This window comes from Otolemur garnettii, unplaced genomic scaffold, assembly GCF_000181295.1.
Source record: "Otolemur garnettii isolate 467f Iridium unplaced genomic scaffold, OtoGar3 scaffold00005, whole genome shotgun sequence".
Taxonomy (NCBI): Eukaryota; Metazoa; Chordata; class Mammalia; order Primates; family Galagidae; genus Otolemur; species Otolemur garnettii.
Genome location: NW_003852400.1, coordinates 999,270 through 1,000,286, shown reverse-complemented (window position 1 = coordinate 1,000,286; position 1,017 = coordinate 999,270). Strand labels below are relative to the sequence as shown.

General features: G+C 43.0%; 1 protein-coding gene across 1 annotated transcript in view; it reads right to left on the bottom strand.

The window, feature by feature from the left end:
* LAMB1 (laminin subunit beta 1) overlaps nucleotides 1-1,017 on the bottom strand; it is a 75,329-nt gene that overhangs the window by 11,788 nt on the left and 62,524 nt on the right. Inside the window, exon 26 of the mRNA XM_023519583.1 lies at nucleotides 739-980. Within this exon, the coding sequence (XP_023375351.1) occupies nucleotides 739-980 (242 nt within the window). The remainder of the gene's footprint in view (nucleotides 1-738; nucleotides 981-1,017) is intronic.

Below are 1,017 nucleotides of genomic sequence, written 5' to 3'. Positions count from 1 at the left end.
GTCTCCTACACATCTCCCATGGTTTACTGTCGGCTTCTAGGCTAAGACAATACAAAAGCCTTAGTCTATAAAAAATACCCTCCAAATTCTCTCAGATTGGTGTCCTTCCATGAAAAGCAGTTAAGGAAGCAGGGGAAGAAACAGGCTCAGTTTGGCTTTTTTTGGCCTTCTGCCTGCTTTTCATTAAACTCACAACTCAATTGTATTTGGCTCCAAAGTTACTTTTTTAAAGCTTCTGGGAAATGAATCTACTTTCTAGACTGGTTCAGGGCTAATCTTCACCAGGTAAAGTTACTAGAACAAAGGAACATTTTAGCTAATACGCATGGGAAAAAAATAATTTTACTCCCTTTAATTTTTTCAGGCAGCCCCTTCTAGAATGAAGTCTGAATTCCTGTTTTGCACTCTGAATCAGAACAAAGTAAAAAAAGTGTCCACAGTTGTATAATAAGAAACTAGTTTCAGTAAGATGTCACTGAGTTGACAGAACTGAATAGGAAAGTAGTCATGATTCTTCAGCGTGTTCCACAGAGAAGCAACTGGAAGGGGGGAGGGATGGACACCCACATGCTTTTGTTTTTATTAATAATCTGGCGTGGTCATGGACACCCTGTGCCATGACCTAGATACCTGAACCTGGAAGTTTCACTCCTATTGATTCATTTGTGAACTGAATAATATTAAAGACAAAGTAGGGTGCCTTTTTCTCAGAAAGTGAGGCCAGACCCCTAACCTTACCATTTCTGCAGCAGCTGAAAGGTCGAGGCTTTGCAGTTTGCCTGCCAGTTCATCGAGAAGGCGGGCCTGCTCCTCTTGTTTCTCCCTGAACGGGGACTCGTGCTCCAACATCAAGTCTTCTACTCTGTCTCTAGTGAGAGCCGACTGATCCACACTGCTCTTGGGTCCTATGGTGGAGGCATTAACCCTCTCCTCTGCCTCCAGAGACATCTGGAAATACTTGGTAATGCTATCCAACGCGCCTACAGCAGGAAATGAAATTGCCCACAGTTAATCTCA